Source organism: Pleuronectes platessa, chromosome 2, assembly GCF_947347685.1.
Source record: "Pleuronectes platessa chromosome 2, fPlePla1.1, whole genome shotgun sequence".
NCBI classification, from domain to species: Eukaryota; Metazoa; Chordata; class Actinopteri; order Pleuronectiformes; family Pleuronectidae; genus Pleuronectes; species Pleuronectes platessa.
In genome coordinates this window covers 4,901,327-4,926,162 of record NC_070627.1, presented here as the reverse complement: position 1 = coordinate 4,926,162, position 24,836 = coordinate 4,901,327, and the positions used below count along the sequence as shown (strand labels likewise).

At 42.6% G+C, this 24,836-nt stretch overlaps 3 protein-coding genes across 3 annotated transcripts; 1 reads left to right on the top strand and 2 right to left on the bottom strand.

Moving 5' to 3' along the window:
- On the bottom strand, positions 1–4,999 carry rpl22 (ribosomal protein L22). Its single transcript, XM_053447490.1, has 4 exons — positions 4,950–4,999; positions 4,001–4,111; positions 1,174–1,298; positions 1–189 (listed from the first exon to the last, which is right to left on the bottom strand). Exons 1-4 carry the CDS (start codon positions 4,959–4,961, stop codon positions 45–47), a joined length of 393 nt encoding a protein of 130 aa, XP_053303465.1. The 5' UTR covers positions 4,962–4,999; the 3' UTR covers positions 1–44.
- A 1,630-nt stretch (positions 5,000–6,629) lies between these two features.
- rnf207a (ring finger protein 207a) lies at positions 6,630–24,346 on the top strand. Its single transcript, XM_053446193.1, has 17 exons — positions 6,630–6,820; positions 12,688–12,820; positions 13,183–13,327; positions 13,541–13,622; positions 13,750–13,825; positions 14,662–14,787; positions 15,972–16,018; positions 17,746–17,818; positions 18,639–18,707; positions 19,062–19,130; positions 19,489–19,595; positions 22,051–22,228; positions 22,322–22,507; positions 22,705–22,756; positions 22,853–22,970; positions 23,375–23,467; positions 23,744–24,346. The coding sequence occupies exons 1-17, from the start codon at positions 6,630–6,632 to the stop codon at positions 23,898–23,900; spliced, it is 1,902 nt and encodes a 633-aa protein (XP_053302168.1). The 3' UTR covers positions 23,901–24,346.
- zpr1 (ZPR1 zinc finger) lies at positions 9,606–11,763 on the bottom strand. The gene has a single exon (XM_053446180.1). It carries the CDS (start codon positions 11,592–11,594, stop codon positions 10,245–10,247), a length of 1,350 nt encoding a protein of 449 aa, XP_053302155.1. The 5' UTR covers positions 11,595–11,763; the 3' UTR covers positions 9,606–10,244.
- Positions 24,347–24,836: the final 490 nt, after the last annotated feature.

Here is a 24,836-nt window from a genome sequence, read left to right as displayed (position 1 = left end):
TTTTTCCACCTTATTTTGAACTTTTATTAAAAGTGGGCTCAGGTTTAATCTTCCTCTTCCTCCTCCTCTTCATCCTGGTTGATCTGGAAGTAGCGCAGCTCATAGCTCTCCTTGGTGTTGGCCACGACTCTCAACCAGTCCCTGAGGTTGTTCTTTTTCAGATACTTCTTGGTCAGATATTTCAAGTACCTGAGAGACAACAGAGGAGTATAATAATGAACAGAGGGGTATAATAATGTATAGTATACAATTACTTTTCACAATCTACTCAAATGGGAATTGGCAAATTTTAACCTGGCACTAAAGTCAGGATTTTGTTTTTAAATATTTGACACAATAATTGAAGATAAGGTTAAGAAGCCGAGTAGAGAATCAACCTAGAAACAAAAAGTCATCTCTCAATCAGTTATTAGTTTCACATTGGACCTCTTGATCGTATAGTTTTTGATTTATACTACCCACATCAACAAAACCAAATACTACAAAAAAAAAAAGAATAAAAAACATCTTATTTGTAGTTTTAATACAGTACCAATATCTGATTCCCTGAGGACACCTACAACTATGTATCCTGCCAAAACATAAAGTTTACTATATACACATTACTAATAGAATCCCTAGTACCATGGTCCCACTGGTAAATATGAAGTGGTCCATGTAAGAATACAAATGGTAGCGTCACCCTCTGGTGGTGGTGTTCCCAACTTGTGCATCTGTGCTGTGTGGATTGAGAATAAAGCCCAACACAGCTTTTTCCATTATGTAACAAACTACAAATATTTCAGAGCCATATGTGAAGTGAAGGGTTTGTGTACTCAGCTGACATTTTGGGCAGCATCACAATTATTTGTACTACAAAAATAAAGCTGTCTTTGTTCTGTGTCTTTTTATTTTTGTCTGTTACATAACTGTTGTTGATACGTCAATGATGTTAAACTAAATGGACGTTTTAAATTACTTAAAATACAGATTTTTTCAGTGAAGCTTTGCCTTCTTCTCTCTTGTATACAAATCTGCACTTGTTACACCGAAGCACGTTTGCGGCCCAGTAGTGAGAATTACACAGAGCAGTGGTTGAGAATTTCTAGAATTTAAAATGTGACTGACAGAAAAAAGGACTACGTCAACTGTACCAACATAACTGACAGCCATGAATTGCAGTTTATTTTGTACCTCTTAGAGAAGGGAACCTCAGAGTTCACAGCAATTTTGCTCTTGCTCCTCTCGATGGAAACCACTCCACCTCCGAGGCTTCCAGCTTTGCCGTTCACCTTGATGCGCTCCTGCAGGTACTGCTCCTGTAATCGCAGAGAAAACAACCAGTCACACACTGACAGAAGAAACTGCCACGTGTCAGCGTATTCAGACACCTTGAACGGAATAAGATAGTACTGAGAATAAAGGTTGCTGCACACTAGAGGATAATCAGGCTGATTATCTGTGTCATTTTTTTTTTTAGACCCGATCCCATTTCCCCCCTTAGCCCTTCCACTTAGTTTTTGTGCCTTCACATGTAGGGGTAGGTCGTCTCTATACCTGTTGGTACGGGGGGCTAAGACTAGACGTAGGGCTTTGAACACCTCCAAATGGAGATTTTTCAGACCCTCACTTCCAACTGAGGGGTACCCAGAATGCCTTGCGAATCACCAGTAAAATGGGAGAGAGACCACATCGCATCCTGATTGAAGACGGGTGCTGTGTAAAACGAGTAGTTGAAACAGCAAACGCGACCAAAGCTGAGCCCAAACATCATCTAACATTTTTTGTCCTAACCCAGCTTGACGGGCCAAAGTTGTGTTTTCAGTTTTTACAGCATTTTGCAACATTGAAGTGCAGCAGGTACCAACTGCTTGACGACACGTGCCCTGGGTTTGAAGTGAGCAAGTAGTTAAGAGGTAATGTTGGCTTGAGAACTCGGACTTTACTCTGTGACATGTAAACAGATATATGAACGGAATATTCTAAGAGCAATGCAAGTTACCATAAATCAGGGTAATGTCTTGTTCAGGATAAAGTCAGAATATTGAGATATACAGTGCCTTGCATAAGTATTCACCCCCCTTGGACTTTTTCCCATTATGTACTGTTACTAACTGGAATTCAAATAGACTTAAATAAACTTTTTCCCGTTTGATCAACAAAACATGCATACTACTTTGGAGGTGCAAAATAAATTTTATTGTGACACAAACAATAATGAGAACAAAAAAGTTGACATCTGTTGGGTGCATAAGTATTCACCCCCCTGTGTCAATACTTGGTAGAACCCCCTTTCGCTGCAATTACAGCTGCAAGTCTTTTGGGGTATGTCTCTACCAGCTTTGCACATCTAGAGATGGAAAGGTTTGTCCATTCTTCTTGGCAAAAAAGATGAAGCTCAGTCAGATTGGATGGAGACCGTCTGTGAACCGCAATCTTCAAGTCTTGCCATAGATTCTCTATTGGATTGAGGTCTGGGCTTTGACTGGGCCATTTTAAGACATTAACATTCTTTAATCCAAACCATTCCTTTGTAGCTCTGGCTGTATGTTTAGGGTCATTGTCCTGCTGGAAGATGAACCTCCGCCCCAGTCTCAAGTCTTTTGCAGACTGCATCAGATTTTCTTCAAGGATTTCCCTGTATTTGGCTCCATCCATCTTTCCCTCTATTCTGACCAGTTTCCCTGTACCTGCTGAAGAGAAGCATCCCCACAGCATGATGCTACCACCACCATGTTTCACTGTTGGGATGGTGTGCTCAGGGTGATGGGCAGTGTTGGGTTTTCGCCACACATAGCGTTTTGCATTGAGGCCAAAAAGTTCAATTTTGGTCTCATCTGACCAGAGCACCTTCTTCCACATGTTTGCTGTGTCTCCCACATGGCTTCTGGCAAACTCCAAACGGGATTTTTTATGGATCCCTTTCAACAATGGCTTTCTTCTTGCCACTCTTCCATAAAGGCCAGATTTGTGGAGTAGACGACTAATAGTTGTCCTGTGGACAGATTCTCCCACCTCAGCTGTGGATCTCTGCAACTCCTCCAGAGTAACCATGGGCCTCCTGGTTGCTTCTCTGATAAATTTTCTCCTTGTCCGACTCTTCAGTTTGGGTGGACGGCCTCCTCTTGGTAGGTTTGCGGTTGTGCCATATTCTTTCCATTTTCTTATGATGGATTTTATGGTGCTCAGAGAGATGTTCAAAGCTCTGGATATTTTTTTATAACCTAACCCTGCTTCATATTTCTCCACAACTTTATCCCTGACCTGTTTGGTGAGCTCCTTGGTCTTCATGATGCTGTTTGTTCAGTAATGATCTCCAACAAACTCTGAGTCCGTCACAGAACAGGTGTATTTATACTGAGATTAAATTGCAGACAGGTGGACCCTATTTACTAATTATGTGACTTGCAAATGTGACTTGTGAATGCAATTGGTCGCACCACATCTTTGTTAGGGGTTTCACAGTAAAGGGGGTGAATACATATGCACTCAACACTTTTCAGATTTTTATTTGTAAATAATTGTGAAATCCATGTAATATTTCCCCCCACTTCCAAATGATGCACTATTTTGTGTTGGTCCATTACATAAACTCACGATGAAATAAATTTTAATCTGTGGTTATACGATGACAAAATGTAGAAAAGTCCAAAGGGGGTGAATACTTATGCAAGGCACTGTATATACACTAATTGATATTCATATCCATTTATAGAATTTGTACAGTGATGGATTTATGTTTATAAGGGTTGTTTTAGTTGACATCTTGCTAGTTGCCATTAAACTACACTGGGTTATAGTTTGATTGTGATGAACAGACTGACCATCACCTCCAGTGACTCTGGGATAATCCCACTGATGTGACAGCATTGTTTAACACTGTGGGCTTGTGACTGACAGCTGCTGTTTACTGATCAACAAGCCGTCACTCTCTGTGGGGCCTACAAGTCGGAGACCACTACCACATTTAGGTGAATGGGACAGTGGCCTCCTGCTGTTATGTCTGAACCGGTTTACTCACAAAGTTGGCAGCGTCCATGATGCCATCTTCCACCGGGTGAGTGCAGTCCAGGGTGAACTTCAGGATCTGCTTCTTCCTCTTTCCACCCGACTTCTTGACCACCTGTTTTTTCTGGTGCGAGTGAAACATGAAAAGTGATTTAAAAATCACGGAAACGACCATCACATCACATGTGACTCATAACTGTGAATCTTTATGCATATTTTCACTAATGACACTGTACGGATTGACAGAAGGATAAAGAGATATGGATATATAAGACAGAGAGAGATAAATGGACAAAGAGGTAGATATACAGATATAGATAGAAATACATACACAAGATTAAGAGATAGATGTATAGACATAGATATACATGTTATTTGTCATATGTACAGTCCTGACATATCTACTTTGCCTTCTGCTACAAACACCGTGCTTTAAGAGTTATAGGAAAAATATAAATATGCGCAATGAAACATCAGTAATGCAGTGGATGGATAGATAGAGATATATATAGAGATAAATAGACAGCTTTCCTCTTTCCACCCTGTTTCTTGACCACCTGTCTGCTCTGGTACGACTGGTTTTTTTCACAACCTGCATGTTGGTCATTAAAACTCACTCAAACGACCATCACAATCACACGTGACCTCAAAACGATAAGTTAACTTTACTCGTATGTAAGTTTAATACTAATAAGTGAACTCGTAGGTGTGCATGTGCTCGTTTAATCCCCCATAACACTTTGCGACATGCAGCACACGGCTAACCGCTGCTAGCTAGCGTTAGCACGGGGAGTTAGCCCCAACGTGGTGCTCGTGGACAGAGTCAACAAGCCGAAACTACGCGTTCGAACCGGCACCGACACGAACAGTAGAGACGGTAGATTGAACAGAACCGACTGGATGTGGAAGAGAAGCGGAGATTCACCGTGTGAGGCGGTTTATTGGACCGTGTGTCTACTCACCAACGGGGCCATGGCTGACACGTTCGGCTAAAAGGAAGGGGGAAGGTTGCGCAGGAGGTTTAATACCGCGCCGCCAAGTCGATCGAGCGAGCGCTCCCATCGAGTTATCTGGGATCGATTAGAAAGCGGGCCCAGTGACAGGTAGGTAGCTTAGTTTGACGCGGTTTCGAGGCTACATGCGTGAATTTAGACGCAATTTTTAGATTAAAAAACTTTACTGGTGTCTCAGAAAGTTTTAATAACAGGACAACAACTTTCTAAATGTTGTATTTTCTGGCTAACTGCTGCCAAAACAGTCATTAATCAACCTGAAGCTAATTAAGCTAATTTATTTAACAATGTAAATTAGCTTCTCTTTTAAGATTCAACAGATTGTTATTGTTTCTGTACAAATACAATAAAAGAATGTGGTGACTCTAGAAGCTTAATCATAAACACCCGCAAGTGAAGGCTTTAAAGTAAAAACTAATTGTAACTAACAAATACATTAAGTTAAATAGATATAAATATGAAAATACAAAATACACATTAATGATGTAAACAACAATGTTTAGATGTATATAATCTTTAATAAATGGAAACAATAAAAATCATGTACCACACTAATATGTGCCAAGTCATCTCCATGACAAAAAGATAGATAGATAGATAGATAGATAGATAGATAGATAGATAGATAGATAGATAGATAACAGCATGATAATAATACTACAGTAGCTTTTATGTAGTGATAAAATATGTCTTTATGACTCACATCACATTGTATATTATACACACTATGTCAGGAATGTTAAATTATTAGAAAGTAATCACTTTCAGCTCTTTGCTCTTGAGTTATTATTGACAACACATCTTTTGTTTTACAGCAGTGAAATTAACGTCAATGTTTTTATGCATCTCAACCAAACGTTTAATTTATGGAGCACTTTGCCAACACACTTTACAAAGTGCTTGAACACAATCCTTTATATGACAAGTTGAAAGCATTCCTGTTAAAGAATTACAGTAAGTACACTTTTGTTATGCCCACCCCCTGCCCTCCATTCACTCTGCTCTGATGTCCAAGACTTAATAAGAGACATTAGTGGCAGGACAACTGTATTCGCAGTGATACAAAAAGTATGGGACAGCAATATTAAATGTCCCTCCTGCTCTCTGGCAACACTTGGGGGCTGGCATTAGGTGGGTACTGTCAGCTGCCTGGCAGCGGGACCCCACCGTCCTACTATTGAAGGGTTTCTGCATTGCTGTCATTCCTGCTGGGGGTAGCTGATAGCACCACTGAAAGGTAAGACAGTGGCTCTCTGCTTTGTCCACACTGACATACGGCATTTACAGTAAGTTTTGTCAGAATTTGCAGTGTGGTTAGTGTTTGTGATGTTATTGTCTTGCCATCTGTGGACTATGTGTCGTCACCGAGGGTCTTGACCACGTATCAAACATCTGAGAAGGTAAAAGAAAAAGAAAAAAGTTCCTCTAGTTGTCTTCGGTTAACATAGGACTCTCTTGATCCAAGTGTTTCATGTCGTGTCGGCTTAGCCTCTTTTTCTATTTGGACTGTAATTCGACACCATGCTGAGGATTCATTGTTTAGTGATGGGATGATGTGGCCTTTTAAAGAAACGTCAATCACTTGAAACACGCTCGCAGTCTTTAAATATTCACCCACTGTGTTTACAGATGGCCGGAGGAATCTTCACCAGTTTGGATCATCAGTATAACGTGGACTGCACGAGCGTCCACCCCCTCATGTGTCACCTGTGTCACGAGCAGTACCAGTCCCCGTGTCTGCTGGACTGCTACCACATCTTCTGTGCCCGCTGCCTGCGAGGCCGGACCAGTGACAACCGTCTCAGCTGCCCCCTCTGTGGGTAAGAAATAGCACTGGGAGGTTGATGAGGAGCCACTTAGGCTGCATGTAAATTATCAATCATGAGAGCAATGGAAAAGTCTTGAATTCCGGACAATTTAAGCCTAAAAACATTCCCTTATATGTTCAAACTATAGACTACGTAAAGATGGCCGACTTGTTTCCACTTCTTTCCACTATGCAGAATTGAAGCCAAAATATCCCAGAAACCAACGCTGCACACTCGGAGCCAGACTCTCTCTCGAGCATTAGCAGAATCCGAGGTCGTGAGGTTCTGTTGATACACGTGCTCGACCAATCACGAGTCAGTCTCAGCTGTCAACCATGACGTCTCACCCCATTTTTATCTAACATCAAATAACTCATTAGAAAACATGAGATCTTGAACATACTGTACGTTATTATGATAAGAACAACCTAAAATGACAGAAACCAGATTTTAGAAATAAACTATTTAATATGTACATTCATTAACATTGAGGAGGCAGGATCTGCCACCAGGTGCTCTGGTTTTACATTTGGGAAGCTGTCATGTTGTCTGTTTTTAATGTTCAGTCTATGATTCTTAATAGTTTAAAGAAATCATTTTTTTGTGTGAGTGTTGATATCACACCTGAAATATGGAGGTCAGAGGTCAAGGATTGGCATCTCCCACAGATTGTACTGTATCATGATGACATTGGTGGTATCAAATTGCTCTAACGTGACTCAGCAGTTTAAATTCCTGGAGTAAAATGATGTTTTTCCCACAGAGAGGGTCAAACTCTTCATGTACATGGCCATATTCTTCCCACAGGCCCCAGTCTTGGGCAGCGTGGCTCAAAGGGATTTGTTCCGCTTAAGGTGATCAGTAGATAGATTCGGTTCATGCAGTAGATTTGGGGAGAATCCAATTGGTTTTCGAGAATGAGTCGAGTCACTGTGTTTGTGCTCAGTGACCCTCTGCTGGCCCGGCCTGGGCAGGGCAGCACTGAGTGGCTCTAACAGCTGCAGGGTCATCCCATGTCTCTGATTTAGCCCTTGGCCTCGAAACCACTAAGACCACAGCAAACAAAGCGTTCTGGCATTTGCCACCGGTGCCAGCAGCTTAGTCCAATCAAAAGCAGTCACATGATACCAATGTATTTCATCCCCTATTAAGGAGGGACTCGTGATTTTACAGTCACCTTCAGGTCTCTGGTAATAACTGTCACCCATCGAAACACATAGGGATGTAAATGACCTCTAATGCACAATGTTTAACCTGAAATATGTTCTGCTGCATCAGATGCGACTTGAACTCTTTTTGGGGGTTTCCCTTGTGTGTGTGACAAGAAAGTGAAAATGTTCTGTCTCTACATTTTTCTCAGTTGTTCAAATCAAGTTTCTTGGATATGGTGATGTCCTCTGAAGAGATTATGTTTTTCGTTCCTGTCAGTTTATCTGTTATCAAGATATAAAAACTGCTGAATGGATTTCAAGGAATTTTGGTGGAAGGATGAGACATGAGCAAAGACAACACAGATTTCATTCTGCCTCAGATCTAGACTAAGGGGCTGGATCCTGTAGTTTTCTTTCTTTATCACTGTGAAATCTGGTATTTTCACAGATTACTCATTGAATAATTCATGGAGCTTGATGATAAAAATCATTCACATTTAGGGGACTGATATCTATGAGGATTGGAAATTTCCTGCTTCAAACAAAAAATCTGAATATAAAAGATTTTAATGTAGTTTCTTAGGGTTGTTATTATTATTAACCTATCATCTTTCTGCAATGGAGATTATGATTTCATGATCTGCATTGTTTTGTTGGCTTAGCTTTAAGGCTCCATTGAATTTAGGGGGACTCTTCTGAATGTGTTAGTTGACGCAGACTTGAGACTGAGAACTGCTGAAACACTCCCTGAGCTTCTGGCTTCAGATTCTGCTAAAACACAGAGTTGTCTTCTCAAAATATTGTTTTTTCGTCTGAGGATATGTTTGATTCTTTTCCCACTTCCACAGGTTTAAGTATAAGCTACATTCTTAAACCAAATCATAAATTATTCAGACAAACTACGACTGGACCTCAGGCGACCTCCCCGTCTGCCTCACAGCTACTTCATGTTCACCCGTGTTGAGGTTTTTCTATATGGAAATAATCCAGTGGGCACGGAGCCGCTGAGCTCTGTAGTCCGGGGCTCAGGCTCCTGGGGCCCGTTGCCTGGCAGCTTCTATTTCTATCAGCAGCTCCAGCCCTGCTAACAGCTGCTCTCTGAAGAGCCGTGTAATCTAGGAATTCACTACTGTGCTATTACTAGAACACAATAGATCCACGTTGCAATGAAAACTAGATAAAACACACAGTGGGGGGAGGGGGGGGGTGCTTTAGTACAGCTGAAACACAGTTAGACAAACAGCTCATTTAAATGTCTTTGGAAACTGATACCTTTGGACGTGGTTCAATCAAATAAGGCCACCCTTGAAAACTTTTATTTTGGTCCACATGTTCAATCTCCAAAATAAATGTCGTACTTATCATTATAGCAAAAGATAAATAAAGCAAAACAAACATATGTAGACCAATAAAGTTTCAGCTGAAACAAAAGTTTATTACATCATACTCAGAATTTAATTTAAAAAATATATTTTTAAACATCTTTTGAACTTGCAAAGTGAGCTAAGGGTTTTTAGCACCTGATTATATTTACAGGTCCACCTCTTCTTTTAAATATTTGACCTCACCCTTGTTTCCTTAAACTTGCCTTTTCCCCGGAGCTCATAAAGGTTCTCTAGAAAGATTCAAACAACTTCTTGGAAACCTTTGATAGTTAAAGCAGTCTGAGTTTTTATTTACACCAACACGATAACACACTTTTTCAATAAATCCACACAAACACCCAATTTTTTTTTAGAAGCATTTGGTTTTTTGAAGTCTAATCACAGAGAAATGAAAATTCCGGCTTTTCTGACTAATTATACAGATTAGAGCAGAAAATGTGTCTTTTAAACCTAAAACGCAAAACTAATCTGGCGTCTTTCAACATCTGCCAAAATCAAAGAGCACAGCTAAAGTATCAATTACGATTTCGCTTTATTTAGACAATCTCATGCTCGCAGGTGAATAAGAAGATTACTTTGGTCACACAGCGTGTGGTCCTCTGAAAGAAAGGTGAGGGCAGTGCGCCATCTTCTGGGAGGAAACGAGAATGCAAATAAACACCTTTATCAACAGCTTGGCTGTGTTATTGTACAAATTAGGTTACTGATGTGTTTTTATTATTATTTTTACATACGATGCATTCGGGGTAACTCAGAATTCCCTTAACTGCTCGATAAACACAACCTCTCGGCCCAGTCATTAAATTCAACTTAAAGTGTCTGAAAATGACAGAAAATATGGAGTAAGATAAATACACAAGGTTTCTATCAAGACGTCATTTAACGACTTGGTCAGTCCATTCAGTCAGTGCTGGCTGTTGACTCCTCTTCCTGGTACCCCTCCGTCTTCATGCCGTCCAGACCGAGATCTGAATTCTGCTCAGCCGTGCGAGTGTACCGCTCGTAAGTCATCTCGGGGTCAGGATCAGGGGCGTACACGTTCTGCATGTAGCTGTTCCCTGCCGGGTCGTCCAGGATGAGGTGGACGTCCCTTCTCACCGCGATAACGTCCTCTATCTTCTCTCCGAACTCGACCAGCTTGGACGTCCGGTCGGAGGCCACGCTGTCGCCGCAAATGAAGGGGTTCTTGGAGACGATCAGGTCCTTGATGTCTTTCAGCAGCCCCTCCAGGGTGGTGAACTTCCCGCCGAGCGCCGCCATCCCCAGCTCAAAGTCCAGCTCCGGGATGAGGACGAAGCACGTCTCCGACTTGAGCAGGTCTCGGCTCATGTCCGAGGGGTCGGTGATGTGCAGGGTGATCTTGGAGCCCTGGTCCTCCGTGGCGCCCCCCGACTTCACCTCGTTGGTCCGGTGGCCGCAGCTGTCGCAGTTGGTGGCCATGATGATGACCTCCTTGAAGTGAGGGATCTGGACCAGCTTCATGTTGGTGGAGGCGGGCGCGTTGCATTCTGGGCAGTTGGTGTTGAAGACCAGCACCTCGTTCCTCATGGTGTCCAGGTCGTTGCCTGCTGGCTCCTCTTCCAGGTCGTCGTCGGCCCTGATGCCCAGCTGCATCTCCTGCTGCATCGTCCGCTTGAACCAGGACAAGGTGAGGGCCTCGTCCTTCTGAGGGGCCTGCGGGTTCTCCACAAAGCTGTTGCCGGACGGGTCCTCGATCACCAGAGTGAACTCGCTCTCGACATCCTTCAGCTTCTTCAGCTTCCGGATGAACTCCTCGATCTTCTCGGCCACCTCGGGGTGATCGGCCCGCCTGACAGCTTGGTCCTGCTCCAGCCCTGCGACCGCCCGGTCCAGCAGCCCCTCGATGGTGGAGAGCGAGCCCTTCTGGGTGAAGGGGGGGATCTCAAAATCCAGCTCGGGGATCCTGGTGGTGGCGGAGTCCGCCTTCACCACCTCCCGGTCCAGGTCGTTCTTGGTTCGGACCTTGAGGGTGTAGCACACGCCCTGGTCCTGGATCCGGCCCGCGGACTGGATCTCGGTGTTGGACCAGTTGCAGTGCTCGCAGCGGAAGGAGCTGACGATGACCTCCTTGAAGAAGGGGATCCGGGTGAGCAGCAGGCGGGTGGAGCCGTTCTCGTAGCAGTTCATACACAGGCTCTCGATCTCGGAGGGCTGCCAGTCCTCGTCGTCGGCGCTGAGGTCTTTGAAGACGCTGCCGCCTCGCACGCTCTCCTCGGAGATCACAGACATTGTCACGCGTCGAGTTTAATCCGTTTCGCTTCGGGCGGAGGAACTGTTCACCTGCGCTGTGGGGTCGTCGCTCGCGGTGTAAACGGTTGTTCGGGAACTTTCTAGATGTCGAAGCTTCAGCAGCTGCGCACGTTTGAGTAGATCGTGTTGTGTCACAACTTCCGCGTCTTCTTCTTCGAGGACAGTGGGGCGGCCAGGAAAGTCGCTGCTGCTGCCCCCTCTGTTTTGTCATGGTACTGCATACAAAATTAACAATATTTAAAATGATTAAATGATTAAAAAAAAAAAATCATATCTGACTTATTATACGATTACACAGAGTTGTAAATGTGACAATTTATAATATCCAACATGTGGAGTTTCTCCCTCAGAAAGAGATCACACAGGGTTTTAAATTATTAAAATAATTACAGTATCTCATGTTATATGATCACAAAGGGTTTTAAATAAAAATTACATTATCTAACATATTTCCGATCACACAGGGTTTGAAATTATTAAAATAATTACAATATCTATCATGTTATACGACCACAAAGGGTTTTAAATAATAAATGTATACACTATAAACTTTTTGTTTTTGTATTTAATGTATTGTGATAGATTTTAGGACAATTATTCCTCTCACCTAGATTGAGGGTGATTAGTTGAGCTGGTCTGGATATATATAATTTAATATATAATTAATTAATTATTTGAGACGTATAAATTGTGTGCTCCTTCGACGTGCATCACAGTTAATGGCTCTGTTGATTCCTTTTTGCTTTTTTAATTTGGACAATTTTGTGGCGCTGTAGATTGGTTCTCTTCTGGGGAGCTTGCAGAATTGTGAGACAGAGACGCATTATTGCACTTGGTTTTTTTTTAAATTCCGTTTGTGAAAATGTAATATTTAGATTTCAGGAAAAATTCCCTGAGTTTATATTCAGAAGCTTTGTAGCAATGTTGGTTAGAAGTTATGGAGACATCTTCTTGAGGTCTGTCACTGCCTTTAAAAACAACTATTGCACATTATTGTCTTGTTATTGAGTTTTTTTGTATATTTTTAATGCCACAAACATCATTAGTTTCTCTTATTGTCATCTTGACACAGATATCCATCCATAGTGAAAGGGAATAATGCCCTCCCACCTGAAGACCGTCTGCTCAGGTTTCTTGTTGACAACAATGCAGACACAGAGGAGCCAGTCCCATGTGCCAACTGTGACCAGGAAAGTAACAAAAAGGTACTAATACACTGTTGTGTGTAAATGAGTGACATAACTGCATCAAAGAACAAATAGACAAGATACAAACATAAGATACAACTTATATCATATGAAAGCTTAACCAAGGATTTTTAGCAACTCCCAGTAAGAGAAAGGACATGAAGAAAACTTCAGATATCATAGTAAGAGCACATGACTGCTGCATTGTTGTATGTCTTCAGATATCAAAGACACAGGGACACATGCACTTTGGAAACCTGCCGTTGTAATCCAGGACATTAAAACCTCTTGTCTTGATGGGATTACAGAATGTCTCAAATTATTTTGGTCGCTAGAAATAAAACAAACCTGAAAACAGACCTTTTTATTTTTCTGTACAGGAAGCCGGGCTGATGTTCTTCTGTAATACCTGCAGCCAGCCACTGTGCGGCGACTGCAAGGAGCTGACTCACAAGGCCAGAATGTTTTCCCATCATGAGATTGTCACCTTGGCCAAACGCACTAAAGCCAAACACAGGAAGTGCTGTGAGTGTCCTGTGTACTTTACTCCTGAAGAGTTACAGGCCACAGAGGTTTTATTACACCAGTGATAGAATGTTTTTCAGGAGAACTGTTGTCCCACCTTGAATCTCCTGGGCTACGTGTCTGTCATATTCAACTCCAGTGTCTTAGTTTTATATACGTTCAGTTACTTAACTCCTTTGGGCTGAAGTTAAAAAGGCATCTGTGTCTCCGCAGCTCTCCACGAGGAGCCGTACATCCTCTTCTCAACAGAGAACAAGTCAATGCTTTGCATCAAGTGCTTCAGAGACATGCAAGTGTGAGTGAATCCAAGACATACACCACTAATATATTCTGTCTCCTCTCCTCTCCTCTCCTCTCCTCTCTCCTCCTCCTCCTCCTCCTCCTCGACCGTCTGACAGTGACTTGTTGTTTGTTTACCACAGGGAGAGTCGGACTCACTGCATTGATATTGAAACAGCCTACATGCAGGGCTGTGAGATGTTGGACCAGGCTGTGCTGGTGAGAGAGTCCTGTCTGTTCATCTACTACACTGACAACCTGCAATGCAGCATAAGTCTATGCAATTTAAATATAGTTTTTCAAAATAATACTTCAAACGTTTTATAATTGAATAGAGATACATGCAAATTACTTTTGGGGAGATTCTATGTGTGGGTTAGGATTAGGGGTTTGAATAAAACAAATAATTTACTCCTAACCTAATGTGTCAGCTCAAGAAAAATAAACTGAACACATAATTATAGGGCAGAAAAAAACGACCCCCCCATAAAGATATTCAAATCTGCTAGATAAAGATATGTTTTGGGTGAGCGGCATCAAATTGCAATCACCAATAAATACAAGCCCTCTTAATATGCATGGTTTAATGAATTCAAGATCCGTTCATTAGGCTTTGACAAATTAATGAAAATATTAAAAATAACATGTGTTTCGATTCTAAAAAAGTGAAAATAAAATCCTGCATCTGTTCCTTTATCTCACCAAGATGTAATAACTTCTTCTCATACTCAGGCTCCGTTCCTCCACTAAGCAAATAGGTTTTGATAGTTTTTGCATAATCCTGCTGACAAATGAAGCAACAAACAGACACGTGGTGAAAACATAATCTCCTTGTTGGATGTGATTAAAGAGAATACACGAGAGAAACGTAGAAAAAGCCAATTAGCACAACAAGAAAACATTACAACCTAATTAAAAACATCATTGATTGAGTCCTAAGATGCAGGAGAAGCTGTAATGAAGTCAGAGCAGGTAGATTTTCAGTCTGATGACATTTGAATATGAGTTTAGTTTCCCACAGTGACTGACGCCTCCCTCCCTCTCTCGCTCTGTAGGTGGTGAAGGAGCTGCAGACTTCAGCCCGGGAGGCGATCGTCCTGCTGAGATCAATGATAGGAGAAGTGTGTCTAAATGTGGAGGAAGAGGAGAACGCGATCTGCAGCCTCTTCAACAGTCTGCAGGTTGTACAACGATCCTCATCTGAGAGAAACTGAATATATGTCCCTCAAATATTCATCGACTCCAAACCACCACGTTTAGTTAAATCGACAGCTGGATTCCAGATTGAGAAACATCTATAAATACATGTATTTCACCAGAGAATCTTATACATACATCATATCCTTCTGTGAACATATGCTAATGCATCAAAAGTGTGTTTTCATTGAGACGATAGGCAGCTATGAACAGCAGGCTACATTAAAAATATCGAAATATCGAAATTCTCTCTATCTCCATTTATCTCCGTTGAATTCTGACCTCTTGATTGTAAAGAGGTAAAACGTCTCCCTGTGGAGAAACAGGCTTTTCCACTTCTCCTCCTCTTCCTGCAGCTACACGTGTTCGATGCCGACATGTTCGGTCGGTTTGGATTCAGTGCAGGCATTTCTCTTTCTTTTAAATCAATGCTGGTTTCCAATGGCCTTGAATGCTACATGAGATGTGTGTGTGTAAATACACTGCTTCTCACACTCCTGACCAGTACAGGAGCTGACATTAGCATTTCAAACAGTGTGTGATGTTGCTTTTACAAAATACATTTCAACTGCGCTTTGGTGTTCCAGGCGGAATACCTGCTGTTTTGAGGTTCTTTGAGGATTCTGGTGGTCATTATATATAACATACAAATCCATAAGCACATATTCCTCACCACAGAAACTTTAATTTGTTAAACAGCACAGAAATACATCAAATGAACAAACAAACAAATAAAATCCCCGGTAGCAGCCGTCATAAATATCATCACAGTTAAAGCAGACAGTGAGTTGCTCCTCTGATTCCATTCTATTTTGCTTTATGGGAGTATGCATATATAATTATTTTTAATTTGATTGTCTATTGTAAATACAAACAACGCACTAAAACACTCACTAGAATCTGTCTGTAGTGTTTATTAGTCACCTGGTTCAGTCTGACTGTAGTGGCCCGTTAAGTTGCTCCTTTCTCCAGCATTAGCACAGTTTGGCCACTGGGTGTCTCTGTTAACCTTCCTCTGAGGGACAATCCAAGAGAGCAAACCCCACACTGTGGAACTCACACCTACCTTCTTTTCCACTCTCTTGAAAATTCTTCAGGCGTTAAGAACTCAAGGCCGTTTTCACAGCATGAATAAAAGAGGCTGTTTTCTCTGTTTCTCTCCTGACAGGAAAAACTAGCAGAGAGGAAGAAGATTCTGCTGAAAGCAGCTCAGAGGTAAAATGAAATATACAAAGAAAAAATTAGCTTTTTAGTTGCCACAAATCTCACTGTTTACTAAATTGAATGCTTTACTGCTGCTGTCACTGGGACACTTCAAACGTTTTCCTGTTTTATGATGGTGCTGCATTGTACTCAGGGTGATGAATAGCTGCTGCCGGCTTCCCCTGAAATAATCTTGCTCTCAAACAAACATGTTTTCTTGGGGGATTTTCATTTGGACAAAGAGGCTGAATTAGAAACACTTGAGCGGGATCTCAGTTTTTCAAGGACACGGCAGCAGCTTGTACCTGGGTCCTGTCAGTGAACAATGAAGTCAGGTGAAAACAACTGGTGATTATAGACTTACACTGTCAACAGCAGCAACATGGATGCAATATGTAGATTTCAGCTTTGTGTTACATCAAAACAGCAGATTCTCAACAAACTGTAGGACCTGCAGTGGCCTCTACTGTCATGTCAAACCTTCTACACTTTCTCATGTAGCTGTTTACGTTTGCAGCCACAAGACTGTAAAGTGATAAATAATGAAGAAATTACTTTTTATTGACAGCCTCACAAAACCATTAATTTAATGCTAAAATAATTAAATAATTAAATGTTCAACATCCCTTGAGGGATCATTAAAGTTTGATTTAATGTCATCCACCATTGGCAACTAATTAGTCGTTAAGAACAAATTATTGCACATCGGTTTCATTTCATGGAAGATTAATGAGGAGCCAGTTTGAGATAGATACGCTGTTTTAAAATAAACACATGTAGATGTGTTATCACTGCGGTGAAGGATATTCACTTAGGGACCGTCAATAAGTTCCTGTTTCAATCGTGTGATTCTTTTTTTTTATATTACTGTTCATGTAAAATATCAGAAGCACTAACTTCTAAAGAAACTAACTTGGTCCTGTTTGTCTATGACAGAGTCCTGCACCAGGTTGCAGGTAATATATAGATTCATTTAGATTCACAGGTGCTGGTACGAGTATAAATGTAAATAAATATGAGCAGGTTTACTGGTTGAAATCAGATTAGATAGATAGATAGATAGATGGATACTTTATTAATCCCGTGGGAAATTCAGATTATATGAAACCTAATCAGCGGATTTAGAGTCTAACATGGAGCCTATAGGAATTTTTTGACGGTCCCTAAGTGAAAGCCCAGTGATCCAGAGTGAGAGTTTTTCAAATAACCAGCTTAAATCTAACTTCACTGTGGTTGGTTGGTTTCTCCAGTTTATACGAGGCTCCCATTTCCAGATAACAACCATCTCACATGCAAGAAATAAACGAGAACCATTTAGGAGCACTTTATTTTGTTCACTGTGCGTTCCATGTGTACGTGTGCACGAATGAATCAGAATAATTTAGTGCGTGTGAGTGAGTGAGTGTATCGAGTTGCACTCTGTGGGGATCTTTAATGAGATTTCTTTTGTGCCCATGGTCCTCCATCTCTCACTCGTTGCCTGGAAGCCGTCCAGTGGCCGGGTTCCCGGAAGAGCTTTAAAGGCTATTTATGTCGGGCCCTGTGTGTCCGGCCCTGTGTCTCTCTGCTTATGTGTTCGTTACGCGAGAAGACGGATAGATTAGCTTCTGGAAAATATGGAGTGGTTGGGTTGTTCTGCAGCTGCACCTCCCGAGCTGAATCCCCTGTGTAGTTGGACACGCGTGGAACTGAAGGTGTAGCGTTACATGTTCATGTGTGTTGTGTTTGTGTGTTTGCAGTCAACACGAGGAGAAGGAGAAAGCACTGAAGGAGCAGCTGTCACATCTTACTGCGCTTTTACCGACCCTCCAGGTAGAGTCACACTTATAATAAACTAGAATGGCATCAGAGTGCACACCTGCCCCAAGGCCCAACAATCCTCCTGAATTCAATCAAGCTGCACGAATATCACACTCTGATATCAAAGATAACAGTTGCAGAAATATGGTGGATTTTATTTTAAAGGGAGAACATTTTTAAAAACAGCCTCCTGCTATGAAATGACATATTCCTGGATACACACATAAATTTAATGGGTTTATATTGCATTTTATAATCTCATCGTATTTTTTAATACGTAAAATCTTAATCTGACCAGAGAAAAGTTGTGGTGTCTTATTGGTAAATGTTCTTTTTTATAAAGCGCTTTACAGTACAGTGTTTAATCATTCAACCTTTTCACACACACACATTCATACAGCACGTCTATGGGCAGTACTTTTTCTATAAGGGGAATTTTGAGGTTCAGTATCTTGTCCTCCGACACTATGGCAAAGTGGGAAAGACCGGGATCGAACTGCCGATTGTCGAGAATACAGCTGATTATATTCATCCACAACAATGATGATAGTGTTGGGGCCCCCCAGGTCCCTTTCAACTGGGGCCCTTAAAGTCCTTTGAAGTGCCCCTGAGTTTAACGTAGCACGTTTAGTATAACATTTAAATGCTAAAGTAAAGTGATGTTAAGCAGTAAAGTATCTCAAAACTGTAGTAGAGTAAGTGTATTTAGTTACTTTCCACTACTTCTTCACTTTGTGTAGTTTACTGTGGGATGAACTTAATCCGATTTGATATCAGATTTAATCCATCATGGTCTAACTGAGGTCTCACTGTTAATCTGTGATGTGTTCAGGTTCATCTCGTCACGTGCTCGGCCTTCCTCAGCTCGGCCAACAGGTTTGAGTTTCTGGACATGGGCTACGTGAGTATACATCGGGAAGTGGAGGAACATAAACCAAGAACTACGTCTATTATAATAATTACATAATGTAAATAAAGTGTTTTATGAATTCTAACAGAATCACTGCACAATAGATAAGGAGAAAAAGAGAATTCAAATAACAAAACCCATCATTAAGACTGAATATTGAAACCAAAAACAAATGAATTTAGGGGTTGAAGAATATGTAGTTTGTAGTTTGTCCTGAAGACGTTGGTAGAGAGGGACATCACATATCAGCTGGACTGAACTGGTCTTGAAGTGGAGTCTGTCTGTCACGCCTCAGTGAGGTGCAGCGGGTCACTGACTCAAATCCCCGTGTTCTTGCTCACACAGCAGCTAATGGAGCGGCTGAAGAGGATCGTGAAGCTCCCTCATCGCCTGAGGCCGGTTCAGAGCAGCAAAGTGAGTGTTCACGTGGAGCTGGAGGAGGTTTCGCTCAGATTGGGATCGAACACAAGACGCCTGATTAGTTGTGTCACTGGTTCCCAACTGTTTTCATCTCTGAGACTCGAAAGCCAAGAACCATGTTTTTCTGTATTTTGTCTTTTCTTTTCCTCATTTCTTGAGTTTAATAGGTGTTTGTTTTGGAAAGCATAACACATTATATGAGAGGGGTGCTGTACTGGAAGAGAATTCCACTGACTTCACTGTATAGCTGTCAAACCCTTGATAAATGACTGTGAGATGTACAGTAAGTGCACATTTTCAACCTGTTTTCACAGAAGACTAAATGACTGTCTCTCTGTCCGTCTCCCTCCAGATCAACACAGACTACCGGAGCGAGTTCGCCCGCTGCCTGGAGCCCTTGCTGCTGCTGGGGCCGCGCTGCCCCCCCTCTGTGGCCGGATCTCTAAGTGTTGCAGCAAGGTGAGATGAGTTTATCATTAGTGTGGTGACTAATTGATCCTTTCCTTCTGCGATGTGCCCCGGATATCACCACAACATCCTCTGGACTGCTCCAAGGAATTAGAAACGTCCTGGACAGAACATTTCACACTTGTTTGGCATCCTAACGCTAGACCCCCCCCCCAAAATGGTTTACAACTACAGATGGTAGACAGCGATGAGTAGAGTGAGAGGAGAGGCGGCGCCACGCTGAGTCCCACTATGGCAGTTATCCTGTCTGTCAGTCTGTCGGTACTCTGGTATGTTTACGAAAGTCACCTTGTGGCAGAGCGACTGGCAAGGAGGCCGTTGATCCTGTTTTAGAAAGGACGGACAAGTCGTGGATAGACATGTTTTCTGTTTGCCGCCTTGAAGAGAAGTTATATCGAATTTGCTTGTAATCTGAGGTAAATAAAAACCTTTAAACATCACAGAAAACGTCTTTTAACTCACTTAAGTCCTTTAACAGTTGAGGGAAATCACGAGGAAACACAATATTAATTTGACGACCTGTCACATTCAAGGTTTTACATTCCTTTACCTCACATCCCTCCACGTACACCCCCCACGTCCCTGGACCAGTATTTTTTTCCACATCACCCACCGGTGTCAGCATACTGACAACTCTCCTCTCCAACTTGTTTAGTGCTCGGCCAGTGCCAGTGCAAGACGCAGAGAGAGGGCAGGAATTGGTGGCCGGGGGGCTGGCACTATTTTTATCGTAATTTCACAGAACTCTCTGGGAATGCGTCTGGAGCGGTTGTGGGCCGCTGTGTTCCAGGCCGCTGATGTCACGGCTTCAGCGCGGGCAAAGACTTTAATTGGCGTCACTGGTGGGAGGACAGGGGCTGGGTGGCAGAGGGTGACGTGTGTGAAGCAGCAGAACGAGAGGAATACTTGTTATAGACAGGTTGCATCAACACTGGAGAGGGAAGGAGCAAGAGGCTGCCACAGGTGAGTGGATGTGGATCTTATTATTTTTTAGATCTTTGCGGTCTATTATCTTATTTGGTGCAATTTTCACATTCAATAAATTAAGCTTGAGACATTTGTCATTGGGATAAAGGCTTGAAGAAATGTGTTTTATCAGATGTGCTATCACAGGCTGGTTTTCCACTGTTTTTAGGCAAATTTCTGTTTAATCCTGCGGCAACATAAGAGGAAAACATGTGTGTAGCTACATGAGATGCCTGACTCCACAGTTTGTCTGCTTCAGGAGGAGGAAACAGGCTTTTCCTCACCGTATGGTTGTTCAGAAAACCGCCCACAGGGTGTGTAGTCTATTATTGGGCCCCACCACTTATCAGCCATTAATGCAGGATGCAAAGCGGCCAGCTGGCTGACTGCACCTTTATCACAATTTCACAGAATAGAAGTTGTGCCGGGTTCTTTCATGCAGCCGATGCTGCTGCTGCTTAAATTGGCTGTGCGGGGACACAGAGGACAAAATTCACAAATTATATGGAGAGGGATGTTTTCACAACTCGACTGTCGGGAAAAATAGATTCAGGGCCGTTTGGGACAGGTTCTGTTAGAACCCAGATGGATGCATGTTTATCTAAAAGACTGGTTTTGTGCTAGATACATTTTAACACGGTTCTTGAAGGTGACTCGGGAGATGTGAGTGATCAGAGTGACACTCATGGCACATGACACATGGAGTAAGAGTTGAATATTTTATATTTACTTTTATTTTCAAATCTGAATTTTAAACGTATTGGACAGAAAATGATCAGATCCCTCACTTGGATTTAAAGTCAAATAGAAACTTGGAGAATTTGGAAATACTTTTTCGTGTTGAGGCAATATTCACTTAATTATGTAGAGATAATAAATCTACCATCAAGGTTGAGCTTGACAGAAGCACTTAGCTGGAGCTTAGCAGCTCAGGATCAAGGAGTAGAGAAGTTGCATCAACATTATTTTTGTTGACTGAGAAAAAGTCTTTGAGGCCCTGATACAAAATCTGATAAAGATCAAGCAGAAAACACATTTAATTGGATTTGATTTGATATAGAGAAAGTTAACAAAGTTATACAAATCTTCGATGTAGTCAAAGGTAATATGTGACATTCAATAATAGAAACCCAGGATCTGTTTTTTTTGCAGGCAGTGAACACACAATTCCCCACTGACAGCAGCAGAAAGCTCAGGAAGCCAGACTCAAAACAATCTGAATATTGCACTGTAGGATCTCAGTGGTTTGATCTGTGCATGGAGCAGAGCTGTTCATATACAACCCATGCAGCCTGAGCAGAGCTGAGTGTCGAATTTATTTAACATGAAGCTTTAATCCTCCCGTGGTTTTAACAGACAGAGCTCAGCTACAGGTCATATAAAGCTGACGGCAAAACAAAGGTCGTAAAATGTTCAGAGCACAGTTACAAATGTGGGAAGTAAAGGCAGCTGTGATTCTTTGACTTCCTCCTCACCTCAGGCTCCAGTCGCCTCTCTCCATGTCCTGCCGCTCCCCGTCTCTCAGTGAGATGCCTCTGGGCTCGGTGCTGGGGCGAAGGCCGACGTCTCATCGCAACATCTGCACCAAGGTCCTGCTGGCCGAGGGAAGGGAGACGCCCTTCACCGAGCACTGCCGCAACTATGAGAACACCTACAGGGTCAGAGCTCTGAGTGTGCACTTCACCTGGCATCTGTACACGGATCAAGTCTCTTTAATATCATATCTAATATAAACGTGTGGATGTTTACAGACCCTCCAGACGGAGATCCAGAATCTAAAGGACCAGGTCCAGGAGCTGCACCGAGACCTGACCAAGCACCACTCCATCATAAACACAGAGATAATGGGCGAGGTCCTGGACAGGTCGCTGCACATCGACAGCCAGATCACTGCCCAGTACTCCACTGTGGAAACTGTGAGGGTCGTGTTTGAAGAGGTGCCTCCACCAGACTAAAACAAAGTTTCTACAGATCTCCAAGCTTCACACTAACTAGTTTTACTTACCGCTGTAAATGCAGTTTGCTGACGATGCAGAGAGAAACGAGGACAAAGTAGTAAAATGTCAAAGTCTCCCACGAGTCGACTGCAGTTCATCTGTTTTACTTTATGAGCTTCTTCGTGTTTTCTTCTCAGATCTGGGAGGAAACTTTCCAGCGGGTCACGAACGAGCAGGAGATCTATGAAGGTTCGTCTCCAGCAGCGACAACGAGGAGAACAACCAATTGTTGGTCATTTTGTTTGACTGTTATTAAACATAATTTTCTTTGTGCGCTGACTCCAGCTCAGCTTCTGGACCTGATGCAGCTGAAGCAGGAGAACTTCTCCTTAACCACCATCGCCAAACAGATCAGCCCTTACATCTTATCCATCGCCAAGGTCAAGGAGAGACTGGAGCCCAGGTGCTGAGTTCACAGGGAGTTTGTCCATCTGCTGCCAAACCAGTTGATCACTGACACTTGACTGAAATCCCTCTTGAACTCCACCGTTTGATATGAAGCACCACTGTATGAATCATTAGTATGTATAATAATGGAAAGGAAAACAACAACAGAAATGTGTAGCTTCGTCATTATCACAAACACGGGCCATGCAGATTAATCAGTTTAGCAGCGTGTAACTATTACTCTAAGGAAATTGTCTCCAAATACCTTTTTAAGATGAAAATACATAATTATGACCTGTCTTCTAAAGATGTTCATCCTCAGTAGGAGCCAAATACTGAGAGAGAGACTCAAACATTGCTCTTTTTGTATCAGCTCCGACAACTTCAGAAATAGACATATTTTTTAAATATGTTTTCCAGTTTTCAGGAGCCGAAGGAGCAACGTGACGACCGAACAGAAACGATGCTGAAAATCTACGAAGACGGCTCGATAACCAAGGACGGTCAGGACAGGTATCAATACAACTGTAGTTTCTCTACGTGTAAACCAAAACCTGGTCTTAGACAAAATTATAACTATAAAGAAATAGAGTTATGAGGATTTTGATTGTAATGTGATCGGGGCCAGACTGAAAACTCTTTTAATGAGAAGGAGGGAGAAGTAGTTAGAAAACAGCTGGAACTAGAAATACCAAGGAAGATGTGGGTATACTGACAACACCCCCCCCCCCCAGATGTTACCAGTTGACCTCTGTGTTGACCCTGCTCCTCGTTTGTTCTCGCCGACAGTGACAACCAGACGTGTGTCACCGACCAAGACAGAGACAAGAACCACCGTCCACTGGTCCTGGAATCAGGGGACAGCTCCGTCAAGGCCGATCATCCAGGCAGGCCGAGGGGGGGGGGGCCCACGGAGACGTCCAGCCACAATGAGATGTCTTCATAAACACTGTGTCATTAGATTTCTCACCCCTCCCCTCTCCCCGGCCCTGTGGAGCAATGGACCTGACTTCAGCTGCAACGAGCCCAGGATGGTTTGTGACTTCTTCTTCTTCTGTCGCGTTTCTTCAGCAGCTGTCACCGGCTCCAAAGGCGGAGGTCAAGGAGTCGTGGAGCTGTCACACGGAGAAAAGCCTCCTCCATCCGAGCGGGCGGAGATAACGATATCGGAAACAACGCGTTGACATTGTTTAAAAAAAGAAAAAACCCGGACGGCTGTAACGAGAGAATAATCTCACTTCTCCAGACTGTTTGTTTTTGCACTGTTAAAATGATGAAGTGTGCCGAGGGTGTGACCGATCGCTCCCTTTTGTCTTTTTATCTACAGTGGGTGTAGAATTGCTTTTTTTTGCCGTATCTGTTCTTTGCATATAAAACATTTCTTTTCGGTGACTGAAGCCTGGTGATGAATGAGCGATTCCCTGCAGGTGGGGGCCGGTGTGTTGATGTGTTTGTCATTCCGGGTGTGGGTGGGGCAGAGGGTCACGTATTGATTTGTTTCATGGGTATCATGTCGTGCATTTAGTCTCCTGCCAAATGAGGCAGGATGGTGTTGTGTGTGTGTGTGGGGGGGGGGGGGTGTTCTTTTTCACTGCAGTTTCTACATCGTCATTCAAGGGATATAAAAAAAAAAAATTGATTTACAGACGTGTCCAGATGTTGGCCTTCACCTCAAAACTCCAATTTTTTATTTTTTAGACCCGAGCTCAATAACCCCGGGCGAGCGAGGAGCTGCTGCAGGAGAGATATTCCTCCTGGTTCTCCTCTTAAATCGACTGCAGCTTGCTTTGAGGCGTTTGCCCTGCAGGACATCAGCAGGTAGCTCTCCTACTTCCCCCCCTTCTCTCCTCTCTCCCCTTCAGCCTTAATTAATCTTGTTAGT

What these genes read in the sequence shown, in the direction of transcription:
- rnf207a (XM_053446193.1), top strand. Translation starts at nt 6,630, where the DNA reads ATGGCCGGAGGAATCTTCACCAGTTTGGATCATCAGTATAACGTGGAC. An exon ending in CTCAGCTGCCCCCTCTGTGG is followed by an intron (nt 6,821 to 12,687) that starts GTAAGAAATAGC and finishes ATCTTGACACAG; the next exon opens with ATATCCATCCATAGTGAAAG. An exon ending in GGCCGGTTCAGAGCAGCAAA is followed by an intron (nt 19,131 to 19,488) that starts GTGAGTGTTCAC and finishes GTCTCCCTCCAG; the next exon opens with ATCAACACAGACTACCGGAG.
- rpl22 (XM_053447490.1), bottom strand. An exon ending in TCATGGACGCTGCCAACTTT is followed by an intron (nt 1,299 to 4,000) that starts GTGAGTAAACCG and finishes CTGCGATTACAG; the next exon opens with GAGCAGTACCTGCAGGAGCG. An exon ending in GAGGTTCCCTTCTCTAAGAG is followed by an intron (nt 190 to 1,173) that starts GTACAAAATAAA and finishes GTTGTCTCTCAG; the next exon opens with GTACTTGAAATATCTGACCA.
- zpr1 (XM_053446180.1), bottom strand. Translation starts at nt 11,594, where the DNA reads ATGTCTGTGATCTCCGAGGAGAGCGTGCGAGGCGGCAGCGTCTTCAAA.